Source organism: Bombus fervidus, chromosome 7, assembly GCF_041682495.2.
Source record: "Bombus fervidus isolate BK054 chromosome 7, iyBomFerv1, whole genome shotgun sequence".
NCBI lineage: Eukaryota > Metazoa > Arthropoda > Insecta > Hymenoptera > Apidae > Bombus > Bombus fervidus.
The window spans coordinates 14032896-14057601 of NC_091523.1; the positions used below are offsets into that span (position 1 = coordinate 14032896).

A 24706-nucleotide genomic window follows, 5' to 3' on the forward strand; every position below is an offset into this window, starting at 1 on the left:
CACTTTCGCTTTCAACTCTTTAATTCGAATTATAAAAAGAAACGGTCTTTTACACGTACTACTAGTCGGTTAAACTTATGTTCGATCTTTGGCTACATGCTTACAGGATGTACACTGTCGAAGGAATTTCATCGAATAAGAAATGTCCTAATGCAATCAGTCGTTTTAAGTGTCCCTTCTGTCACGAAAGAAACTGCCTATTTGATTTCCTAGATCCCTCTGGAACTCTTTCACGTTTGTTTCCGATTGCTGGAAAATGTACAGACAAAATATGAATAGGTCAAATGGCCGGATAAATCGATCATTAGAATCAGAATCAAATTGCAAGGACTTGAAAGAATCGTCTTACGTTTAGTGCGTCTTTCCATTCGATATTAAAAAGTTTAACGAGCCCCAAGACGTTTCGCCTGATTAAATTCTGTACCGCTTGTCTAGTTAAGACAAAGGGCGTGGTCGTGGGTATTGATGTCGTTGTTTCTGTTCCGTTGACGTTTGTCATGTTCGATGAACCTGCATCCTTTAGGGATCCTCTCATCATGGTACTAGCAGTGACCGAATCCGGAGCGATGCTGTTGTTGATGATGGTGGCGATCTCCTTGATCGCTGATGTCGTGTCGCTGATTGCCTGCAAACATTCGGAATTTGTTTTACAATTCAGCTTTTATTACTAGTAAGTATAAAACCTAACTCGTTATTTAACGAATTATCTTTCAGCTTGTTGTTTCGCTGCTTAATGACCCAGATTAGAATTTTTTCGTGCAACGAAACAAACCTATATACTTGAGAAGAAAGACAATCCTTCCTTCTAATAAACAAATGCTGTCAGAATCGGAATATATGATTTAAAATAACGCATAAACGAGTAACGTATAAATGATAGCGCTGCGAGAATACAATTCATGTTTTTACTGTTTCAGTCCATTGTGCATTGAACTGCTTGCCACCTCTAAACTCTCTCACGCCCAACGATCAAACCTTCGACACTCGACAGTTACGTGACTTCGAGTCACTAGCTATCGTGGTCATCTGTACAATCTCACCCGCACTTTCACTGACCGTACGCAGTTAAGTGCACATTATCCTTTTTTCTTCCTTGTAACAGAGGGAGGGGAAAATGCACATCCGCATACCAGGCAACTTGAATGGTCCGGTTATGTGGATTTACCATGATGTCATCACCGATCTGTTAAAATTTCCTTCCGTACGATTTTATCCTGAAGGGAAACTCGAAACTTGTCGTGACCATTGAATGTAGAATACACTCATACACAAGTATACCTTGTCTGCCATAAATCGATCGATATCGATCAACTTCGTAAATTGAGAAACGAAAGAAAGCAACGATGTGTGACGTAAATTGTCGTTTTTAATTTTCTTTCAGATTTACGATCATTTGTTTTCATTCTCTTGATAAATATACATTTATTCTATACCTGGACCGTCTACTTTTGAAGAAGTTAAATATTAATCATGCATTTGGATAATACTGTAAAATTTGTCTTCTGAAAAATTCAAGTATCCATAACCTAACCATACATTACTATACACTATATATATGTAGAGAGAAAATGCCTTACCTCGAACGTGATTTTTGCCAAGGACCAAAACAATCCCGGCTTCTTCTTCTTCACTTCTCTGACAACCCTCTTCGATTCTTCCGAGATGATCTTGTCTCCAATTATATTCGTATCAAAATCTTTTTCACCTGAATCCTCAGACAACAGTCGATCTAGAATCCTCATCTTTTCTATAATGGCCTCCTCGTCCAAGTCGCTCTTTTTATCTTCATCTTCGGCTTTTATTCTATCTTCTTTCGCTTTCTCTTCGCGATCACCCGACCCAAAATCACTATACCTGTTATATACTCCTGGCTGCACCGTTTCTGTCATTCCTCTAGAGTAACTCAGCAGAAGCAAAGGTTTTTCAAACTGATCTTCTTCTCGAGTGGCCTCGGTTGTTTCTTTATACTGTGTCACGCGTGGTAAAGATTTCCGAGTGGCCGAAGAATCGTATCGTTCAGGAAATTGTGCAACACGGTGCACCGGGTCTGATATGTGAAATACAGGATTGTAGGACTCATAATTCGTCGAATAGAATCCTTGAGGGTCGCCATGGAGGGGATACACGAAGCAAAATAGCGATAAGCCGGCTGCCAATAAATTCATCGACGACGCCTGCATCTGCAATTAAACGCTGTTAATCGGTCACGGAATTTACACGAGGAAGATGTCTAAAGGTAAATCTAGATTTCACGCTTCAAATTACATATCGTGGATGATTCGTTCACAGCGAAAGAAGTAAAGATCGTTTTCATCTGTATTTCATCCAAAATCGATATCCAAAGCGATCAACGAACAAAGTAGAGTCGATCTTTACTTTTGATGAATCGAATGAACGATATCGATACGATCCGTGCTGAAGCGATACTGACGCTACTAATATCATTCAGCAACAAGTACACAGTCATTCAGGTAACATTGTTTTGCCATGTAATTAATTGTAATAGGGAATGCTAGCTCTGACACTTCGAAAACCAGTGAAACGAGTTCAATCAATGAATTAATAAATACTCCATTCACCTTTCATATTCACTGTGAATGATTCATCCGCAACACGTATCCAGGCTATCAAAAATGTAAATTTCGTTTTAAAGTACACTCTGTAGACAGACTCGGAACAACTCCGCGAAATTACGCCACGTACTTTCTTCGCGAAGAACTCGTTGGGTGTCACGCGAGGAGAATCGATTCGACGTTTCACTTAAGCCACGAAACTTTCGTGAAGAAGAAAAAGAATCGGAAAAGCGATGAAACCGCGACTGCCAGAACAGGTTAGCTATTTACTCGAGCCGTTAAAAACTCGAATCTCCATCGGTCGCGTGATTCCCATCACGTAAGCGTGGCACGAATGGTCGCCAGGGAAATAGCAATAATACGACTAACCAAGCAATTCGTATTCGTGATACGATCGGATTCAATTTAAAAGGTACTATCGATTAACAAACGGGGGATACGTCTTTAAGAAACGCGGGAAATCGTACGCCATGCTTTTACTGAAACGTACGATTATGAGTCACGCATGAACCTCGTTGAGAATTAACGCGTGAAAACAGAATGCGAAGCTTTGTTTCTGAAGTCGGTGGAAAATTTCAGAAATACCGAATGCCCGTGAACCTTCCTCGCGCTTTCACTTCTTGCACTTTCCAGTCTTTCTTGCACTCCCGAAGATACCGGTAAATGCGATCGAACAACGGTTATGTGTTTTATTCGATCGATTAAACGAGTGAGATTCGATTCGACGATGAAACGGTTGTAACCTTCGTGCCAGATCGGGCGTGACTGTCCAACGACGATCGGAATTTGGCTTTTCGTGACTCCTTGGTTAGATACTTCCTCTTGTGCTCCATTTCGACGCAACCTCGAGTTGACGCGTGCAGGGAATTCACTAGCAGCGATATTTCGACAGTTTCGAAATCAATTGACCAACGAATTTCGAATATGATGCAATAGACATCGTTCTTTGTTGTTCCGCGCCAATGAAAGAACCGTTTAACCAATAGGTATTTCTCGTCTGTTCTTATCATTCCAGTTTATTCCTTCGTTAACATTAGCGCTAGATAGTCGGTGAATGTCTATTTTTGTTGAAATTGAACGCGAGGCCGTCAAGTTTTTTTAATGTTTCGCGAACATTCGTTGCTCTCCATCGTTTCTAATCGTTTACACTCTGGACTCTATATTTTGTAACGGGTCGATGCATGGAATGATTAAGGAAGTCTAAAATCAGTTACCTAATCATAACATACACCTGGGCTAAGTGAAATCGGAACACTGTTCGTTGATCGAGCGAGTAATTGGTTCGAGATCGTAGTACCTTATGATCGTCGTAATGCTTATGAAGCAACGTCGGTGCATCTAAATTACGCCAGTGATTGTACTTATACATGTCGTTCAATTGTAAATAATAACCTTCCAGTAAGATGGTTGTAATTATCATCACGAAGTGGACAACTTCCTTTCACGGAAATTATGTTCGAACAGGAAGAATATTTTTTTAAGTAATTTTTTTGTTTGACCGATTTACAGACATGTAAATGACAGCCGAGGACAAATATAGGTAGCGAGTATACAAATAGAGACATTCTAATATAACTTGTATAATTCATTTCTAAATTAATATCATTATACTGTACTTATATAGAAAATATTTAATTATATAGCTGTTTCAATAATGTAACTAAAACGTATAAACAAACGTTAATTTCAATTTCATCGAATTGTCAGAAATGTTTGTACACGACGCGAATGACACAACAGATTTAAAATAAAATAACTAGAAAATAGAAGCACTTGAAAATACTGAATTTACACTAAATATCGACAGATGTCCTAATACGTATAGTCAACAGTATATTTCTACTACACACGACGCTATGGATGGTTGTCCGAGTCTCTGACAGTTTCTGAAATTTCTGAAGATTGCTCCTCGATCTTTTTTTCTTTTTGCCGTGATCACGATTAAACCGGACGGTCGACTTTCTACAGAAGTTGCACGAGTTATCGCGTTGTCGATTATGCGATCGCGCGAAAGGACTCGGTCGATAAACCGAATCGTTGAAACTAACTTTAGTCGATGTAATCAATTTTAAGGGATTACTCCTCAAATTCTCCCGATATTGACCGAATCCTTTCTTCCTCTGAAATCTTTAATTCCGATTTCAAATTTCCCATATATCGAGGAAATAATGGAACAAAGCAAACACAAAAAATCTCGATGGTGGTTCTATCAGAGTCCACTGGCTCGCGTCAACTTCGATCCTTCGAGTTGGCATTCGTTCAACGATGCTTGATGCCACTCAATCACAGACGTCGAATTATTCGTCACTTTTCGTCCACGATTACGAAATTTCTTTCACTGGAACGATCGACACGCTGGAGCAGAAACGTGCTGTCCGAGGTTCAGTCGATGCGGTACTTGTAGGTTAGCCGCGCTCGGGCGTCAGAAGCACGTGGATCACAGATCATGTTTCACTTTCACTCTTGGCCGTCGCGCGACCACGTGTTTCCTTGAACATAAATCGATGGTAAATGCCTCGCTCGACGTGTTACTTCATTTTTATTATGCCCGCGATGCACTTTCTTACCGCCGATAATGGAAATCCACACAGACGTAATTATTCTCGAACATTATCACTGATGAAGTTTCGCGTTTTTACCATTTTAGTTGGTTGCACTTCTCAGTGCTTTTTGAATTACGAGGTTCTGACGAGTGATCTATATTTGATTCCGATCGTGAATTGTTTACCGTAAGTTAAGAGTTCGAGTTTTAAAAAAAGAACGCCAGAGTTAATAGACTAGCGGAAGAAAATGTTGGAGGAGGGCGGATACGATGCAATTTCCAGTCAAATTATTCCTTCCACGGTCTAGTTGCCAGGCGTCTTTCTTTCACTGTACTAGGAAACGAAACGTTTAGAATGGGAAATAAACTGCGAAATAGTATCGAAATTGCCAAAATTTTCTGCACAATAATTGATAACTAATAATGATAGTAAGTCAACAAGTCACAGATTGTATACCATAAAGTTCTCTTTCGTAACTCTATTATTTTACGTCAAATAGTTCCTTGCGTAAAAGTAAATCGAAATTTTTTCGTATAAAGCTTTGTTTTCAAGATAGATTATCGTTCCAAATTTTATGTAAGCAAGCGTTTCAACGTTTGCTTTAAATCTCTCTTGTGTATCCAAGGATCTATATATGTACATGCGTTACGCAACGCGGTTTCCACCTGTTATGAGTCAGCGGTTCTCAGCATGCGTGGAATTGACAAAAATTTAGAGTAAATTAGACTCGGAGTTTGAGGTTATATGGAAATTAGTTTTACGATCGCCCGTCATTTTTCGAGCTCAGACGTTTACGATTCGCGGACTGTTTAACGAAGGTAGAAATATCGTAATGTATCGAAGGAAAGTAATATTGTTTCGATAATCGTGGGAATAGTGTCAATGAATTATAGAAGCACGGAACGTAATTGTATGTTAAAAATCGTGTTTTGTATTTCAATCGATTCGTATAATTACTCAATTATGTTTATGCATTTATAGGAAATTCAAAGGTAAAGCATTCAAGGTATAGTACTCGTTATATTATTTATCGATTATTTTCTAATCTTTGTTTCGTAATTGTAATAAATTTACTGATCGAAACAAATGTTTCCTTAGCTTCTAATTCTTTAATCGTGTTTCTGAAAATATCAATTCGCATAAACATCTGCAGTCTAATTACGCCAAAATTCATTCCTATTTTTACTGTATGTAACAAAAAGAATTTTTTTTAAATTGCCTAATTTAATTTTTTGGAAGATTAAGTCGAACGAATTAAATGACAGACTGTCACTGAATTACGCTAGACATTTTTCACTGCGATCATAGAAAGTAACCCTGAATTCTTAAACTTCATTTTTCAACAGCGTCGATTCGAAACAACAGGATCAACAAAACTCTCCATTTTCAAAAGTACAGGAAATATCCCTGCAACTTTCCTTCACTGGTCCAAGTTAATATACCATTGTAAGTAAACTGTCTACTTACTTTTATTTGCTGCGTACAAATATTTATTGCGCAATTCTGACCGTCTTCGTTCACGAACCCTTATGCAATTCCTTGTTATCCTGTTACGTACCTGGAAGTGTACAGGAAATGGCTAATATAATTTTCTAATCGCAATAGGGAAAAACTACGAAGCTCGAAGTGAATTACAAGCGTTGCACGCGGTGTTAAAGTTACGGGAATCGAGTTCTATATAGAGAATATCTGGACGCTGGTCACAAACTGAAGTCTGGTATCTTTTGCAGCAGCCGAATATAGTAATACGAAGGTGCAACATGGAAAAATAGGTATGCAATTTATCGTGTCATTCATGTGTCGGTATATTTGAATCTCCTAGAAACTTTAATTATATGCGATCAGTTTCACTTTTCGTAAATTTCTCAGTTTCGTGACACAGGTACACGAAGCAAGTGGATTCTAACCGTTTAGAAATCTATAAGAAATTTGAAGCGAAGCAGTGTATAAAACGCTTCAAACATATAATCGAAGAAATAAGAATCCAAAGGATAATATTCGTAATAATATCTAACGTGTAACTCGTAAAGTATCTACTATTCTTTAATTATCAGTTTCAATATGAATTTGCATATACGTATGCAATCCGCAATTAACTTACTTCTGTAGGTTTATTTGTAATTAACATAAATAATACTACAGTGAATTATGAAACAAATAATACTATTAAATTCTACTAAATAGTAAAGTAAATAGTGCCTATGAATAATAGTAAATTTTGAGATAAACTTTCAAAAAGTTAAGAAATATGCTCATAACAACCGCTTCCTCTTATTTCTCAATCTATAGAATCGATCAATGTGGTAAATAAGAGTAATAAATTCTAAGATAAATTTAAAAAACAGGTATTTCTTAAAACCACAAGTTTTTCCACTTTTTTTGATAATTATATAATTTTTGACGTAGATCAACGTGGTTTCTGAGCCGTTTATTGATGCATCTTTTCTTACTAATTGGAGAAATATCGACTGGTTATCAAGACGATCTTGATTCATAGATATAGGCCTACAATATTATGAAACAACGTGTTTGACACGAAAGAAGATTTCAGTTCTTCGCATAAATTTTATCCACATGGTATTTCGGCTATCGAGTTGTATAATAAAGCGTGGTCAAGTCTATTCTTACATAACGTTCTCGTAATTGCTCACGAAACAGTGATCATAGGTGCTTTGACCTCGATACCTGTCTAGGAATTCGGCATAACTATTTCCAATAACGAACGAAAATGCGAAGGAAACAGGTAAATTGAAAGATATCACCTTCATCTACATATTAATACTGTATATCGATAGCAGTGATAGTTCGTTTTAAAAATTAGGTGGAAGTGATTTGATAAATAGAAAATCACCAATTGTGGCATTAAAAAATACATAGTTAATATTTGATGAACAAATACAAAGCGATTACTGAGTGAATAATTTGACAAATTCTGCATTCAATTGCACTAATTATAAGCTCACAGCACTATGAATAGTTAGTGACTTTTAGTGAAAATCTGTTAATCCCTTGCACTCCATTAGCACTGCTAAAGCGATCATTGATCGTGTGATAATCGTATTATTATAATCGACAAAAAGAACAAATGGAAGAAAGCTACTGTAGAAATAAATGTACACTCATTTATAACCCTTTTCTTCTCAAATCAAAATTCTTCGTTCCAAAAGATTTCATTGTACAGGTGTACCAAAGTCGCTAGTTGAATCGTATTAAAAATTTTTTGAATTAGGAAGAGTTAAATATAAAAAGTTGTCAATCTTATCAGGACGAGAATTTTCAAAATTCAGTCATTCCTTGACAGTAGTTCTCAAAAGTAGAATGGTATTTTAGACTAAGATCAAAAACTATGAACGGATGAAAGCGTTTAGACACTTGTCGACTTTACCTTGACAATAGTTCTTCAAACTTGTTCAATCAAGTAGAAAGATCCGTGTCAGCTTCTGCAATGTAAACCGATGTTCGTGGCACAGCGAAGAAATATAACGTGGCGATCGAACGAGTAAGAACAAGTGCATCTTGTTGGACGGCAGACCCGTCACTAACGAGATGAGTCTCTCCTCCTTTCAATATCTCGAATCAGCACCGAAGGTCGTTCGCGTTTTTACGAAAGACCTCGCGTGTATCACCTCAACGGAACAGATTTACGAAATTTTAGCGCCCCTCATTCCATCATCCATTTCTCCAGCGATCTCGCGTTGCGCACGAAGGAAAATTTCTCACGATGACGCATCTAAATATCCCCTGATGACGATGTGCTCTATGGCAAGTCCATTAGACGCGTTTCTCAGAAAATTAGGCAACGAACGATTCTTACGTAATCGCGGGCTAAACTATTAACAATTTTACAAATCTTAATATTAGTACCTGATCTACCGACAGGTAAAATATGAGACATGTATCAAAGAAACCAAATTCGAGAGGTATACGAAAGAATATATTTTATCCACGCATATGCCAAGTTGTTACATAAGTTTTGTCTGTCAAAGTAAGTCTTCCATAAATTTGGTTTACAACATCCATCCACGTGCTGGAACGTTGTGCCTCTTTTGTAAATATCTTCAGATTTATCATTAAAAAGGCATTTATTATATTATATATTGCATATATATTTACGACATTGATAGTTTACTTGGATGAACCAAACCAAAAGGGGGACGGGATATACACATCAATTTAATATTTTACAAAAAAAAAAATATTCAAATCTTTAAAAATCCGACGTTGCAAATTTATCAAATTTCTATGAAAAATTATTAATTGATCATTTTCACCATTCTGATAGTTCTAATTTTAATGAGATAACAAAATTGTTATGAAAGTGGAAAAAGAAATAGAAAATATTTTAATTACTTTAAAATTAGCTTTTCAAGTGACATAAATGCCGTTTAAGGTATCATAATTGGTGCCAGCGTAGCTGTAACTGGCGCCTCGCGCACTGCAAACCGCTATGTTCTTACCATAGCGGGAAACCTATCTACAGGCGATCTTAAGTAGAGAACTATCGTAAAACTGTCATCTTTCCAATTATAGATCTTGAGAAATTTTATTACACCGCAGGTTGACAAAGCGATCATAAATTAACGATTAAGTCGTGAATTTTTATTTTTCTCATAAACCATCCGCTGCATAAGACGTGATCACAAATAAAAGAAACGCATGATCGGTGACAATTAAGAAAGTACGTAACATACACACGAGTGATAATTACTCGCTCATCGATGTCTTAGAATATCTAGAACTAGGGCACGAGCTACATCTCTCCATGTCGGAATCGACGTCTGGTTGCATAATTACACGCATTTCTATTGAATCTTCAGCTAAACGATACAAAGTCCGTCCAATTTTTTAACCTACATTCACGAGAGGACGCAATATACATATGTTGGTTCTTGAATCATTTACATTTTATTATTTATAACTACCGGCGAGGAATTCTTAGAATACTATTGTGTACATAGAATTCTATTGATCTTATATCTATGTAACTTCAGACCTTAATTACGTCTATTCAAAAAGGAATAAAAACATTCCAAGAAACCAAGTGTCTAATCTATAAGTCATATACCAACATTTTATATAATTGTACCGAGTATAGTTGCATAATTTTGACAGTTTATCATTAGGAAACTGCGTGTGTGGCAGAAACTCGCATGCGTTGTTAGTTGCATTCGCATTCCTAGCCTATTTTTTCGTTTCTCATTCGATAGAGTGTTTGAATAATGCTTTCACCGGACACGGAAGTTTAGACGAATAATTAATAGCTGTTTCCTCGAGTAGCACTTTTTGGTGTCGCGAGATTATTATCTCGACTGTACGATGTGTGAATTGATTTCATTACGTATAGGCACCGATCAAAGATGCTTGAGATAAACCTCACCTTTCTCTGCTATTTAATTACACAATTGCAACTTAAGTTACAAGATAACGATTTAAACATAGTATTATATATTAAAATATGTATATGGAGTTATACTGTTACTTATGGTTTCGATTTTCAATTATTCTTCTGAGGGACAAAGATCCCATTTCTCATCAATTAATCAGCAGATCGTTAGTGGTAATTACAGGTATTGCAAAACTTTCTGCAACGAATTTAATATGATACATAATAAATAATAGTATGAAGTATTTAAAATACGATCTAATTTGATATTTAACGGCGTAATTTTCGTCTAATGACGCGTTAAGAATTATTAACCTCTTAACGTTTATTAATTAATTGAACCGTAAGTGTATTTTTCTTAGAAAACTCGTCTTAAATTTTAGTACCACGAGTATTATATATTCCTTATAGGAGTATAAAAAATGCCTTTTTATTTACATAGTGATTAAACTGCGGATATTTATATAAACTCATATTTTTATTCGACACAATTTATTATGATTAGCTTCGAATGTTTTATACGCCTTTATGTGTTACATGAATTTTTGCAATTTCAATTTTCCATAACCGCATAAAAACCCGCACTGTTTATTAATAATTTATAAGGAAGAAAATCTTTTTATAACCTGAAGAAAAGTCCTGAAAAGATTAACGAAACAATTATGTACGTGACATGACAAATTATACTTACGTCGTTCTCGTATCTAGAAAGTATCCCGGATATCTTCAATTGAAAACTATTTTCCGATGATAGGCATTTAGAAAGGAAATGGGAAGTAACGTAACGAATTTCGTTTTACAAAAACGTACACACGTTTATTCGGTCGGAAATACAGTTAACAAGTTTGTAATTGTAATACGTGCTCGCAACACTTCTCCATTCTGATATCGCACACTGTTATTCAATTTGTTAAAGCAACAACTGTGTAATATGTAAATTATTACAGCGTTGTACTTCCTTGACAGCGGCACGCGACCATTGAACTATCGTTTTGGCGAACAATAATTTATGGCAACGAATTCGATAGGAAACGAAGCGACGAACGATTAACCGCGCTCGCAGTTATCGTCGAAATTCCATAAAATCAGCCTTCGTTGGACAAGATTGATGCTAGCTATAAATTGGGAGTTTAATCTCTGTAGATTCTATGTTTCGTCTACACAACTTTGTTCTTTCATAAGTTACTACATAGTTGAATAACAAATGTATTTTTTCTTGACAAAAATAATCTCGCATTTTAATGCGCTACGTCTTCTTCTCAAAATTATCCGAGGTAACATTTCTATTATTCATATTTAACGAGGAGCAATTTTTCCTCAAAGGATAGAAAAGAATTTAATCTGGATTGAGTTAATCAGCGTACAAAAAGGTCGATAAATATAGTTCTTTTCGTAGAAAAGAAATTTCTTTAGTAAAACATCTTCAATTTCACTTAAGGTCCTTCAGATCTCGTAAAATTCTCGTAAAAGAAGAAAAAAAAAAAAAAAAAGAAAGAAGAAACGACGAGTATTCCATAATTTGGGTTCTATCTTGATAATTCAGACTACTTGCAAGGATCACTGGAGCCCGCCTCTCGATTCGTTCCCGAAGAATGGCTTGTGTAAATTAGGACCCCGTGAAAATACTTGAAGTAATAATTGAGCTATCTGATTGCCGCCTCCGAAGAGTTTCTTCTAGTGAGTGTGCACATTTGTCTTTTCACCAGAGAAAAGGGCATTGCTGAATATTGGTTTAAGTAGTTCTACGGTTGATTGTGTTCGACGTGCTGAATTCTACAAATCACAGAAAAAGTCATCTTTAAAAATTTGTTCCGTTCTTTTCTGTATCGTTCTGAACGTTAATTATTAAATGATATAAGCGAAGATTGATGACAATGATTTCGGAAAATTTGAAACGATAATGATAAATAATTAATTTGTTCTTTGAATGCATTTATCGCGTTATCAATTTACCATTAGTTCGTACACTCTGGTAAAATTGATCAAAATATCCGGATACCTACTGTAGATAATTCTAAGCCAACAACTAGCAAATTAATTTAGCACGCAATGGATTAGTTATTCAGTTTAATCTCCACATATGTAACCGAGAAACGTTCCACTTTAATCTCGCGAATGATACGCATGAAGAACCGCAATGATTTTGTAATAAATCGAGTGAAGGGTGATATGTCTGCGTTAATTAGTCAATCCGACGTAAAAGCTATGAAAAAAAATCGTTGCATCGCAAATAAACTCGAGTAGAGTGTTGCAAGATAATCCTGACAACGCCGTTATAATAATCGTTTCTATGTCACTTTTGTTCGGTCAGTCTACAAAACATTAGGCGTCCAATCGAAAAAGAAATGGCCCGATTAAGTCATTATAGGTTTTGGTACTTACCATTATAATCTTGCTCAGGACTTTGCTGACATTGGTAAGTAAGGTAAAACCAGAACCGAATACAGGTGGTGGTACGTCCAAGGACACCCTCATCCTATCGAAAGTAGGGATATCTTCTGTGGTGACCGAGATCGGTTTCTAAACACACGTAAAAGCAGTCAATGATAGTTCGCCTTTCACAGTGTATAGGCTACACCGTGCGACCGATATCGTAAATAAATATACCGATATCATAAAACGAGAAAAAAGGGGGATAATTGATTTATTCCTTTATATCCTTCTTTTTTTATTTGTCCTTTTTTCTGTCGATAGCATATCTATGGCGTCGTGCTTTCATGCAATAGCAACAACGTGTACGTAAATTATTCCTCTATGCATTGAGAAGAAAAAAATTAAAATAGGCGTGTCCGATACGTTGGTATTCGAATATAATTATCTAACCGTCCGGTAAACTTCTTGGTGCCTGCTATCGCGTTCAATATGCTCGCAAATATTTGACAAATATCAATAATTAACTATCCCTTCACGATGCTACGATAAAATCGTGCAATCCTTCTAATACCGACTTTAAAGATTCTTAGAGATCCTCTTAAAGATCTTCAGAGAAGGATAGGAAAGGATGCAGGACGTCGATGGCATTCGTAAAAGACTGAAGTACTCGATTCAAAGACAAAGAAAACCTGATCGTGATTTTATTGAAAAAAAAAACAATTATCATTATTATCAACATCTACCATTCATAAACGTACACCGTTAGAGCGTATATTTAACGAGCGGTTAAATACTCTATTTACAATTGATTTGCACAACGTTGAGGTACATGGGACGAGACAGTCCCACGGCAACATACACCTAAAGAATTATTTACAGATCGCACAATGGTGAATCAATTTCATGGGTAACTTCTCGGTAGCTTTAGCCCGGAAGTGATGAGACAGATGAGATAGGGGAGATCTCTTGCGTGTCATTCTAAACATTAGAACATTACTTGTGTCGCCTGTGTGATCCTGGCATTTTATCGGCCGTGCTAAAAAGAAAAATCCATTGTCGTAGATATATCGTCGTACAGTTACGAAAATTAAAGACGCTCGTTTGTATAACGTTCGTACAATCCTCTCGTTATTTTCTCTTTCTTTTTATTGCTTTTATTTATTTGTTCGCGCTTTAAGATGAATGTTTAGTTGCGTCATGGATCTTCTCTCAAGCGTGGCTGATCGATGATCCCTTTGGACGTGTCCAAAGGCCAAGGTCCAATGTCCTCGTTTGCACCGCATCCGCTTTTTAAGCCGTATAATACGCCCCTTGCGGTGGATCGTATTCGTACTGTTTATGCACAACAGTCATTTTAATTGGCGATTTTGACCGTAGCCGCGCGTTAAAGCGAATCTTCCAAACGTGCTCCGTAGCGGGTTAATTCAGCACGCGATACTCGACAACTAGTAACGTAGTTATGTGTTTTTAATCGTGTGATTTTGAGCAAGCAAATTATTTGGAAAACTAAAACTGCCATGAAAAATTCCATCGTGGTATAATAATAAGTAAAGTAAGCACATGCGTAGTTGGACGGATGCAATGGAATAACGAAGGTTCGACGGAACGTTTTAGTATGCGAGGCTAAACGAAGTTATGCCTTTAATTGTTATCTCTGGCGCGAATGAAACCTAACCGACATGCAAGTTTAACAAACGAGAGAGAAACGAAACGGAAGCTCCCTATTACTCCTAATCCCTTGTTAAATGTCTGCTTTCATGGCGAACGACTCTTCACAGCAAAGAGAGAACAAGCAAACAGAGGATAAAAGAACAGAGACTCGTTACCGAGTGTTGTTACTAATTACGAGAGGCGACGAGCATAGAACTCACTTCCATCAGCAACATTCATCAGTTGCGGTGTAACAGCCGTGTTGTATAGATAGAAAATATAGAGAAGATAGAGAATAGAGAGAAAAGAGAAAAGGAGAAGAGAAAAAGAAAAACTGTTATGGTATTCCTACCCCGTCGCTAACATGTCCGTACGATCCGTAGCCGGCGCTTCCCTCGCCATGACCGGAATGTCCGTCGTCTTTGTTCTGACTCAACTGACTCAAGCTGACGAGCTTCTTGGTCAAAATGTTCCCAATAAGCGCGAGCGCGTTTGACGAGTCTCCGCTTTCTTCGTCTGAAAATCCCAAATTGAATTAAACAAATTATCGATTCAACAAGATTCTGATCCAAAAAGTGCTTGTCTCTTATCTTACCGTGTCCATGCGAATCGGACGTCGTATGGGAGGACAAGCCACCGGCGATGGCAGCAAGCGGTTGCAATTTCGAAGCGGTAGCGCCAGCCAATCCGTGCTTGAAGCTGGAGACGAAAGTTTGCGCGCTGTTTAGTACCGGTCCGATGCTTCCGCTCGCTGCTTTCAGTTTCGAAGCGAACAGATCACTGATGAACTTGCTGGTAGCCGAATGCTTGTTATCAATGCCATACGCAGCGTTCTTTACTTTATTTGCCTCATCCAACGTACCCAGCGCTTTAGTTTTCGCATCGATGAAGGAATCTAGCTTCTACAAAGAGGTTTCCATGTGAATAAAATCTCTTACGGTTTAAATTACAGCGTTACTTTTCGAAGCAGAGAATGTCAGACACTTACGCCGAAAACGAAATTGATTATCCCATTGGACACGCCCAGCTTGATGACGCCGACTTTCCTCTTATCCCTGTCGGTCCTGTCTCCATCCGCCGCCTGATCATCGTCGGCCTCCACGATGTATATCTAACCGAAACGAATCGCGTTAATTTCTTCTCCAGACAGGAAATTCGTCGTGGAAACCATTTCATCGGGGAAACCACTTTCCCTCTGTGATCGTATTAAACGACGAGTCGAACGATCAAATTAAGCAACCGGGGAAAGGAGAGAAAGGATCAAACGTTTAACGTTTCATCGAAGTATATAACGTCGAGTCAGTGAAACTTTAAAGTGTCTTTAGCCGATCGTTCCAGAAGATTCTGCGAGACGTCATCGTTAACGATCGGACTTTGCTTTTATCATCGTCGACCAAGTTCGATTATTATAGAGACAAGTAGCGCGAGTTTTACACACAAGTTTTCCATCAACGAAGAGTGAAAGAGTCAAGAGAGGCTATGTACGCTACGTACGGCCACGTGCGCGCATCAGAATTTCAGTTACGCGCGCGTATCCGGCTTCGCGTGTCTGCGTTCGTCAAGTTAGTCAACCACTTTCACTCTTCGCTCGTTTCTTCGGCCCGCCGTGCTTCTCTCTTTTTCCATTCGGCTTATCGATCCGTCTCTCGGTTCCTCTTTCCTCTGTTTTCCTAATACGTTCTGCGTGATCATAGACACGATACGTGCGTACAAACGAAGAAAGTAAGGGGATCGCAAACGAGCTCGGTTCACTCGAGCATCTACTTTGAATTCGTGTAAGAGGCGGCAATATAATAAAACCTCGAAATAGGCGCTTTCACTTTCGCGATTCACAGCGGGTCCCCTCTTGCCAGCCACATTTTGATTCCATTTGATATCCGTGGTTTTCGCGTGATTTCATACGCGTGCTGCATAACGACCGCGTCCCTCCCCTCCCTTCCAATTCTGCTCGTTCGTCGGAAAGAATTGTAATTGGCCTTACCTCGTTCAATGGATTGAGATCCTCGGATTCCGCCTCCCCTTTGACGATAGGGTTCGAGTGCACGTAGGCAACGAGCAACGCGAGGCCAAAGAGCACGTAAGTTATCCTCATTTTGCTTCCTCCTCTTTCGGTACTCGGCTTCGTTTGTTCTAGGGAAAATCGTATGCGGTGAGTAAAGTGGAAACCGCTACCGGTTTTTCGTTAAAATAAAACGACACGTCTAACTAGAAATGTCAAGTGAAAGGATGACGGAGAACAAATAACACGGATTAAAAACCTATGAAAATTATATTCGTACGTTTATCAAGCGTAACGTCATACGAAAACGCGTGCTTGTAAAGTTTGTAATCATCCGAAACGAATAGGAGCTGACAATCGATCGATTATGTATCAAAGAAAGTTACACGTCCTATAGATTTGCGAATAAACGCGAACGATTCTAATTGAAAATAGGAAAGAATAACAATATGACACGGAGACAGGAACTGCCAACGATCGATGGATAATTACAAATTTACGAACGATTAAAGACAATCGTAACTGCAGGCAAAATATATAATAATAGAGATAAAGTGAAATTTTCACAGAACACTCTCCGAATCACGAAGGCGAAAATGAAAAATTATAATTAAAATTTGTAACAAATTTGAACGACCTTTGATAGCTCTGACCGTTCTGTCAACGAAAGATACGAGTAGCGATCTGTGTACGGAGCGGCAAAGAAGCCACGTGGCGAGCCTGTCAGAAATACGAGGATACGCGTCGAGAATGAGTCGAATGTGTGATCAACTTACAGATAGAGTGCGAGCGTGGACGCGAGTGCGTGAGGCGAGATGTGTACCTGGCGGAGCGCGAGGCCCGTTTGAGGACCACGGTGAAGGAGATCCCGATGTCTTAGCAGGCCGAATGGGAACGAAGGCGAGCATGTGTGCCCCTTCGAGAATCGAGAATCGAGCTTCGAGAATCGCAAGCCTCGCCTCCCAGGTGGGGCAGGTTCGATTTGCTCCGCGAATCCCACGCAGCCTCGTTCTCTCGGCTCTCGAAATCACCGGATCTGTCCTGCGAGCTCGTGATGGGGATTCGCGACAACCTATTCACGACAACTTATTCGCGACTTCATACAACCATCTGCATAGGGGAAGATGCCACTAACTAGTACGCGTCTAGACGATAGTCCGGGGAAGTGATTTCAAAATAGTGGAATAAGTGGCGTTTAATGGGACCAGGAATGGTGGGGTGATCTTAGAGGTGGGAAACTGGAAAGGTCAGAACTATTCGGGTGTGAAAGTGAAAAAAAACAAGTGGAACGATGTCATCGAACGATTGAACGCCTGCGGCGACAATGACAGTGATACAACTAAAAAGAATCGCATTATGTAATGTTTCAGATGGTAGTAAGAAACGCGTAATTGTGTTGGGTTAATGGGAGAGCCACTCGGTTTTTTAACGTTGTTTAACGTTTCTTTAACCGAGATGAACACTTTCAAACGATTTACACCGTTTAGGAACCGTATTTATAAAGCAGATAGCTTTCGCTCGAACTTGTTATTGAAAGATAATCTAAGCAGTATCTAAGCAAACCCAGCAATATCCATAAACACGGAGCAGGACAAAATCTGTGTTTGGCCATTAATGTTACATTACATAATTATAAATTTGAAAAATATGTAAACGCGACTACTTGAAATTCTTCCTCGCTCTTCCTATTCTTCGGATACCTTTAGATATTCACCTTCGTTAACAGAAATCGATCTGTTCTCATTTTCGAAGCGATAGAATGTAACTGATTAAATAGAAGAATTCAATGGTGCTGTTACGCAAGTTGATTTACTTTTATACGTATTCATAAAACCTGCATTACTCTCGTGGTTTCCTATAGGTAAGTTGCATCCCGCGCTTCCCTCCGTTGGAATTTTTACATAACGATGCAACTAATAAGGAAAACAAAATTGGTTATACGTCTTTACATAATTAGACGTTTTATACGCGAGACGTTGCGTTCCTAGCGTACCGTTTGCTATAAGAAAATGGTTGCAGTTGAAAATTATTCGATTGTAACCAACTGTTGCTTCGATTATCATCCAAGACATCAAGAGCCGGATAGATACATTGCAATTTCTTTTTCGACGGTCTAGGAAGGTACAGTTTGACGTCGCTTTCTCGTAGTATTATCTCATATGATGTCGAAGCGTCGTAATATCGATTACATAACGGCTAGTTTCTCCAAATTGGATCGTTTTCCTTCCTCGCTTTACATATTGCGCTCGAGCCTGCCGGTCGTGACAAAACGACGTCGTGATCTTGTCTTAATTAACACAGTGCTTTTAATTTTCTGTACTGTTTTGGTAATTGGGCTCACAACGAAGTACCGGCTTTTAAGTTTCTTTTCTCTGACTTCGAATTGACTTCTTATCGGCTTTTTTTCGAACCTTTTGTTAAGCTAAATCTCATAACTTGCATATTTTTAACAACGGATTTTTAATCGATGATTAAAGGAAGAATATGACATGTATACTGAGTTTTACAAATATATGTAAGTATATCATAATGGATTTATCAATATACGAGTATTAATAAAATATATGGATTAATGGTAAATTAATGATCGAGAACAATTCGTGTTATCCTTCTGTGGAATTAATAAATAGATTTATGAAATTTAAATCTTATCAATGAAGCATTAAAATTAATTACACGATTTTTAATAATTATTAATATTAATATGTGAATAATCAGCTATTTTTTTCCTTATCAGCTTCTTAGATAGTAGAACTGCTAATAAAAAAGATCATAATTATCTGGATTGGAAATGCATAACATGTGTTATCCATTTATTTTACAAAGAATCGTTAAAATTGAGAAAAATGCATTTGTAAAATTTCTTTTCAAAAATTACAAACTGATAATTTTAATCATTGCAGACAATTCTAGTTGCCGTTGTTGCATCGGCTGTTTACAATTATCCGTGAAAACTGGATTGATTTCACTCACGATTACCACCGACTGACTTGTTCGGGGAATTTAATCGAGACGAACTTCACTTTCACCTTGACCATAGACTTGAAGTTATTCGAGATTTTCTGACTCCTCTCAAGTACAAAAAAAAAAAAAAATTCTTTCAAGAGAGACTCCCATAAAACCACATTATCTTCATCGAACAATCTCATAGATCGCTCTCGTTAATTGCTCTATTCATCGTAGTTAGAAAGAAATTAGAAAGGCTCGTGCCTCGTCAAGGACTCTGTCGTCCTCTAAAGCGAGCTTCGAAAATCCAATTAATTCGTAGCTGCATCGATGTGACGTTATCGTAAAATTCGAAAGCGCAATTTGAAATGCAGTCCGCGAACGCGTGGATAGAAAGGATCAAGGACGTACTTCCCGACTTGGTGCTCGAGTGCACTTGCTATCGATAGCCGACCCTACGTGCACGCGTTATTTTATGCGACATCTTTTTTCTCTTTTTATTCCCATCATTCGAGCGCGTTACAAAATCCTATATTGTTCGTTGGTGAGCTCGGTTCACGGCTAAAGATGTTACGAAAACCTAAACGCGGGCTATTGCCAACGAGAGTACGCTCCATTTTAATGTCCAAGGTGATCACTCGAGTTTCGTGGAACGTACGGCCGTCGAAGAAAATACGAGGGAATTATGCAAATAAAGAAGAGGTTGCTTTTTTTTTTGACCAAGATTATGCAACCATAAGTCCTCACTGGCGATCTTCTTAGTTCTTATTAATACTTATCACGTATAGTGGAATACCTTGATTCGCGAACGTATTACGAAAACACCTGTTTGCGGTCGAAAAATGCCGCCTTGCTTTTATTCCCTTGGATCAGAATAAATCTTACAGTCGTTGTACGAGAACAGGATGGAATTTTCGGTCATAAGTGTAACCGAAACGACTTCGGCACCTCCGTCATTCCCTGTTGCATCAGAATTTAAAAATTGTCCTTCCACAAAGGAGAAGGTTCCCATTTAAGGACACGTCTTCTGCCTATTCAACGTCTTATGCTATATAATAATTGCGTATTGATCGGTAACGCTTGGAGATAAGCGTCGGCATCCCGATAAGGAGAACGATGTTTAGAAAGGAAACAGCGTTTCATCATTGGCAGACCTCGTTCCGCGAATGAAACGTGAAAGATAAAACGGGAATACGTTTAAATCCTAACGATTCGTCGCGAGATGCAAGTCGTCCTCGGATGAGAAAGAGGCTACGATCTAAAGTCGTTTTGACAACGGCGGGCAAAGGTTTTAGTTGGTTAAGTAGTACGAGCCGTTATGTGGTCAGACGGTCGTTCATCTTCGTTTCTCGTCGCGTGGTGCCACACAGCGCCTGGATGCGTAAACGTATGAGGTATTTTAAACGCGGCTAGACTTGGTAACTTTCCAAACAGCTAGTGAGAGAGGGAGAACAGAGCGGAGAAAGGATTAAAGAGAAACAAAGTGTCAATAAGTGCTAGAAAAGAGGCTCCTGGCGTGGTCGAGCGTGAACGATACGACGAAGGATGAAAATCGGTCAAATGTTAGAGTTCACAGGTTCAGATGATCGAAGCATGTAATTTGCGGTCTTCTTGGTACGAGAGGATTTGGAATTTCGTTCACAGGCGTAAGATGTACTATTTACGTAAACTGTAACTCACAGCAATTTCCTTTTCGGCGTAATTTAAAAAAAATAAATCGTTGAGTAATTCACCGGCGAGTTATAAAACTAAAGCTTTTAGGATAAATAAGTTAGAAATGAATTGTAATTAGACTGTGAACGTTTATGTATTTACGAGGAATTTAATGATCCAGGGATACACGAAATATACATCACGCAAAAATATAGTTATACAGTGAAGGAGAATCGTTATCGTATTTACTTGGTTGTATTCTAAAATATCTTTTTTTAATTCATTGCTGAGTTACTAACGACGATGGACATTGATTTCTAAAACACTGCCCAGTGTGTATTCATAATACGGCCATAATTACGACTAGGTTAACGAATAGATTCTAATTAACATTTTACTTTACGATTTTACTATATTACTTCCTTCTACGATATAAAAAAAAAAACTTCCTAAAGAGGAAGGAAGACAACGAGGATGAAACCCATTGAAAAAATCGGAAGGTTCGCACTTGGGTAAAGCATTTGGGACGTATCGTTTGACCAATAACGAAAGTCGATAGTCTTGACGAAAGTAACGGATCGCGCACCTTCCAAGAACAAGCAAGACGTTTTTTTAGCCAGTTCCGAAGAAAGGTAACCCCAGACAGGGCGAAGTGCTCATCTGGTCCCGGAGATAGCGGTTCTTGCGCAACGACTGGACCTCGAAAAGAAAGCGGATGCTCCGGCACCTCTCATTCCACGTCAGTTACTTGACCACGACAGATTCGTGTTTGCATTCGATGACTCTCCTTGTGCAACATACTTTAAGAGACAGGAACAATAAACTCCTTTGAAACGCTAAATTTGTTTCGTTCTCTAGTATCGTATAAATTCATCTACAACGCGTACTTACTTAAGTGATTTTTCGTGACGAGAAAAGTGGTAAGCAACTTTCTAGTCGAAGAGCTGCAAACGCTAGAACTTTTTCCATCTAATGTAACGCATTCATCTAAAGTTCGTTATAGAACGACTCGATCGATTACTTACGTATCTGGATCACGTCGAACGCGGGTTTAACGATCGTCAGAGTTCACTGAGTATATCGTAACGGTTCAACCAGGTGATTTCGATGATTTTCACATTATATGGTGGATATATCGCTCGATCGATCGCTCAATAATCAGAATCCGGAGTAACTGGTTTCGCGAATGGCGACAAAGTTGCACTCACTGTCGAGTAAACGGTCTCTAGAAAACCCACAAAAAATCGAAAAATGCAAATATCATTTGGCGACTAGGTTGGTCGAAACTTTCGATAACTGGCTGGTAGTTCCAGACGAAGAAAAACGATTTTTAACAACAACTATGGTACAACTAGGTTCCGTCGCACGTGCCTTCTTCAGTGATGTTCTGTAATGGTTCTCAACTTTCTCTGTCGACATTCACCACAAAATTCACTACGATGGCATACACTATTTCTTCTCTATCTTCGCTCTTTTCTCATAATCGGTATTTCAAACGGAAACCGCGGGAAAACTCGATGTTCCCGAATACCTGCGTATCGCGAGACGTTTCATTCGCGGTGCCACAGAGCTGGTCAGTATCGATACGTCGAAGCTCGATACGCGACGCCTCCGATGCCGGGATAGAGGCGAAGAGCCAGCCGCCACGAAGGAAAGTTGTAACGGGGAAATTGGTCGAACGAAACGCCCGCTACTCAATCGCTGGCAACGAAGGTGGGCGAAATTTATGGCGTAATTCTAGCGCCGCGTGACTCAATTCGTTTGAATCGTTTTTTCGTCCGCTACCGGCATTTCTCCATAACGATTGACGTACTTTGCTATTAAAGAAACCTACGTCATATCACGGGTTGTTATGATAAATGCAAAAATCCAACGAGTAAATAATATACAAAAATAGATATATGAAATATCCAAAGTGTAAGTTTTAATAGGCGAAACAAATTACCATGTAAATTCCATTTGTTTACTTCTTTCTCCCCACCCAAAAAGAAAAAAAAATATATAAAATTACATAAAAATCCACAGTCTGCCCAGTGTATTTCTCCGATGATCTCATTTACAGAAGAGACGTAATTGACAATATCATTGATTAGCTGGTCACTGGTCTGTAAAAATTATACCGCGGATGTTTATGCATTTATACGAAATTCAAGAATGCGTAAACATATAAAAAATATCGAAAGCAAATTACCTCTTATAAGATATCTATTTGAAGTCCCATTTCGTTAGTGCCGACAAAAATGTAAATTTACATAAACGTCCGCAGTCTAGCGATGATACAGGGGAAAGAGAAGAATTCCGATTGCATTATGAGTCATGAGCATTTTCTATTGTTCGAGAACACACGGACGAATATTCGTAGGAAATCATGAGCCTCTTAATGGGCTATACTACAATGCAAGGTAACGAACCGACCATCTAATGATTTGATTAATTGCGTGATGCACTCTAACCCACTTTCTCGTATTTCGGACGAAAGTTGCTGTTTCCCCGCATTATCGAAACTCTACCGCAAACATTCTCGGGTGTGTTGAATAAGACCTAGGTCGGATGATTTACTATAAACGAGGATCTTCCGGCGGGATGATCGAGCTGCCGATCGGGTCAAAAGTTACGATACTTTCGCTGTCGAGAATTCGCACGGTCACGACAGAGACCGCGACGTGGTCCATCCTGGAAAAGCGAGTCTCTTCCTCGCTAGTCAGGCTGAATTGCATTTACGTAACGCTACCTGTGTCTACGTATGTTACATGTATCCTTTTACCAACCTCAGTTCGTCTATAATGGCTACACATGACCATGTACGTGTTTGTATTTGCAGCGATTGTATTTGAATTTGTGGTCATAGGAACGTTCGGAGTTCCTATAGAAAATCTCAGGTCATTGTGTTTCGTCGTATGGAGTTACGTCAGGTGTGTTTTGCCTTCTGCGTTCTAGTGGCTCATTAGAAATGCATCGATGACATGACAATTTTTATTTGCTTTTATTCTTACGGATAAAAAATGAGAAAAGGAAGGAGGTCGCTATATAAATAAATTCGTATGTTATCATTCGCAAGGGATTAGATGATTTCGAGAGAAGCTGCGGAGCTATCTAATTTGATAAAATTTCCAAACACATTTTTACAGTGAAATTTCATTTATTTGAATGGAATTTTAACGAGTGCTTGATTTATACTTAGCGATGAAAGCTAGTCTCTAATATATTTTTATTAGTGATTTATTTATTCACTTTAACAACGAAATAAGTAAATCCGCAGCTCTTAAATAGACTTTATACGCTTCCTTTAATATAATTCCGAAGATTTTAAACGCTAACATTTATAGATAGCTAATGAACAGCGAGAAATTCAAGTACAAGTCTGCTATATATTGCTAAACATATTATATAAGTTTGTGCTTAGATCTGTTCTATATTTTTAAATGTAATACATAAAACTAAGCTTTTAACACTTTCTACCAATTAAGGACTATGTTTTCCGTGTTAGAAAAAGAATTACTTTCTTTTGCTTCTTGTGCTCTGTTTTCACTCGGTTATGTTAACGACGTAGAATTGTATATCATTACAATTACAAAACACATATTAC

General features: G+C 38.3%; 2 protein-coding genes and 1 long non-coding RNA gene across 13 annotated transcripts in view; 1 reads left to right on the forward strand and 2 right to left on the reverse strand.

Annotated features, from left to right (window-relative positions):
• Positions 1-3: 3 nt before the first annotated feature.
• Positions 4-8675, reverse strand: LOC139988796 (uncharacterized). 7 transcript variants are annotated; one of them, XM_072006540.1, is made up of 5 exons: positions 8502-8675; positions 6584-6674; positions 1578-2193; positions 350-625; positions 4-249 (listed from the first exon to the last, which is right to left on the reverse strand). In XM_072006540.1, the coding sequence occupies exons 3-5, from the start codon at positions 2178-2180 to the stop codon at positions 166-168; spliced, it is 963 nt and encodes a 320-aa protein (XP_071862641.1). In that variant the 5' UTR covers positions 2181-2193; positions 6584-6674; positions 8502-8675; the 3' UTR covers positions 4-165. The 7 variants fall into 7 exon arrangements, with proteins under 7 accessions (XP_071862641.1, XP_071862640.1, XP_071862645.1 ...); XM_072006539.1 differs by having other exon boundaries at positions 1578-2180; positions 8502-8673; XM_072006544.1 differs by lacking the exon at positions 6584-6674 and having other exon boundaries at positions 1578-2180.
• Positions 6152-24706, forward strand: part of LOC139988809 (uncharacterized) — a 31498-nt gene continuing 12943 nt past the window's right edge. The window contains exons 1-2 of the long non-coding RNA XR_011800216.1: positions 6152-6562; positions 6722-6888. This is a non-coding gene — a long non-coding RNA (uncharacterized lncRNA). The remainder of the gene's footprint in view (positions 6563-6721; positions 6889-24706) is intronic.
• LOC139988813 (uncharacterized) lies at positions 11982-22706 on the reverse strand. Of its 5 annotated transcripts, none has more exons than XM_072006578.1 (7): positions 22146-22706; positions 16504-16652; positions 15511-15633; positions 15118-15424; positions 14875-15038; positions 12882-13019; positions 11982-12272 (listed from the first exon to the last, which is right to left on the reverse strand). In XM_072006578.1, the coding sequence occupies exons 2-7, from the start codon at positions 16612-16614 to the stop codon at positions 12174-12176; spliced, it is 942 nt and encodes a 313-aa protein (XP_071862679.1). In that variant the 5' UTR covers positions 16615-16652; positions 22146-22706; the 3' UTR covers positions 11982-12173. The 5 variants fall into 5 exon arrangements, with proteins under 5 accessions (XP_071862679.1, XP_071862676.1, XP_071862677.1 ...); XM_072006575.1 differs by lacking the exon at positions 22146-22706 and adding an exon at positions 17345-17563; XM_072006576.1 differs by lacking the exon at positions 22146-22706 and adding an exon at positions 17298-17452.